Here is a 1,639-nt window from a genome sequence, read left to right as displayed (position 1 = left end):
TATTTTCTTTTTTCTTTCTTAGTGTTAATGTGTTTTATGTGTTTTTACTCTTTGATTATACTATAAATATTATTATTGCTACTCCATTGTGTGTGTCTGTGTGTTCTTGGAGACTCTCTCTGTGTGTGTACCTGGGCTTGCACTGTGATGATGATGATGATGAACTGCTTTTTACAGTGAAAGGAAGAAATAATAATAACAGATGAATTTATATTTATAATTGCGTATATACACACGTATAGACTTACACCCATAGTTGGTGTATTTCTGTGTTTACTGTGTAGATTGGGCTAATGGTTAATATCTGTTTCTTTGCTTGATGGTTTGCTAGTTGTTTTTGTGCTGTTCCTTGTACTGTTAGGATGATCTACGTTGAATAGAGAAAAGGAAAAATAGTTATTGGTTCATATAATTTTATTATTGCTTATACGCACCAGCATACCCAGTGTTCTGTGTAAAGTGTATGTTAATTGGGCGTTTCGTTGTGCTTTTAATTTCTTTTTGTTTTGTTGGGTTTTTTTTTAGTGGTGTCTCTTTATTGGATTCTTTATTGTTTATACTGGTAGTATTGTTTTATGTTTACTGTTGTTTTTGTTGTGTCCTGTTTTACCAACTGTTTTTTGTTTCTATTGTATGGGATCTTCTTCACTTTTTCTCTCTGTTTCATTTTTCTTTAACAAAGTGAAGTTAAACAACCAAGAATTATTATTGCCATGATGATGCGACCTATTGTTTGTTTGCTGGTTTTTATGCTGAGCGTTGCATTTGTATGCATGGGAGCTGACCCTAACCCTGATGTGGAACCTGGTCTTGGTGGTGCAGGTGTTTCTGATTGCCCAAGTGGTTCTGAGTGTAAGGACACTGAGTCGAAACTACGGGAAACACCTGCACGTGGTCCTAGTGGTGATACTGAGTGCATTCCTGGTGGTACTCCTGAATGTGCGAAAGCTGCCCCGAATACTCTTGTGAAGTCTGAACCTGTAGTTGAACCTGTTGATTCTAAGTGCACACCCGGTGGTACTACTGAATCTAACACTGATACTTCCAAATGTGAGGAAACTATCGGTAAACCTCCTCATGAGAAAGGTGCACCTAAACCTAATAATCCTGAGTGCCATGGTGGTACTCCTGATCCTTCTGGTAAATGTACTAATCCTGCTGAGAGAAGTGAACGTGGTGGTGATGGTTTGGAGTGCCCTGGTAACACTTCTCGTACTGCTGATGGTAATTGTACTTCTGAATCACAACCAGCAGCACACCCAGTACCACAGCAAGAAAACGAACATCAGCAAGAACAACAACCGGATCTTAATCGTGTGAGCACAGATAATGGCAGTGAACCAGCAGGAAGTGGAGACCTAGAAAATACGTCAACCACAGAAGGACAGGCAACGACATCATCTGGAGACAGTGGTTCCAACAACACTAACCTACAAACTCAGCCAGAAAGTGCAAATGAAGGTGGTGACAGTAATCCCAGTAATCAGACTGCTGCAGCTGCAGGTACGACTGGCACAGAAGGTTCACATGAGAATGGCAATGCTGATTCAACTTCAACCACCATCACTACCACAACAACAACACTTCCTCCTGAACTCACAAACAACAAGAAGGGTGATGCAGACAGCAGCAGCAGTAT

The 1,639-nt window shown here is 40.2% G+C and overlaps 1 protein-coding gene across 1 annotated transcript; it reads left to right on the top strand.

Annotated features, from left to right (window-relative positions):
• Positions 1 to 749: 749 nt before the first annotated feature.
• Positions 750 to 1,637, top strand: TM35_000731000 (uncharacterized protein; the record flags this gene model as incomplete). Its single annotated transcript, XM_029031244.1, has 1 exon — positions 750 to 1,637. A coding segment is annotated over one exon (888 nt), but the record flags the coding sequence as incomplete, so codon positions are not given.
• Positions 1,638 to 1,639: the final 2 nt, after the last annotated feature.

This window comes from Trypanosoma theileri, assembly GCF_002087225.1.
Source record: "Trypanosoma theileri isolate Edinburgh chromosome Unknown TM35_Tth_73_V1, whole genome shotgun sequence".
NCBI lineage: Eukaryota > Euglenozoa > Kinetoplastea > Trypanosomatida > Trypanosomatidae > Trypanosoma > Trypanosoma theileri.
This window is presented reverse-complemented; position numbering and strand designations above follow the sequence as displayed.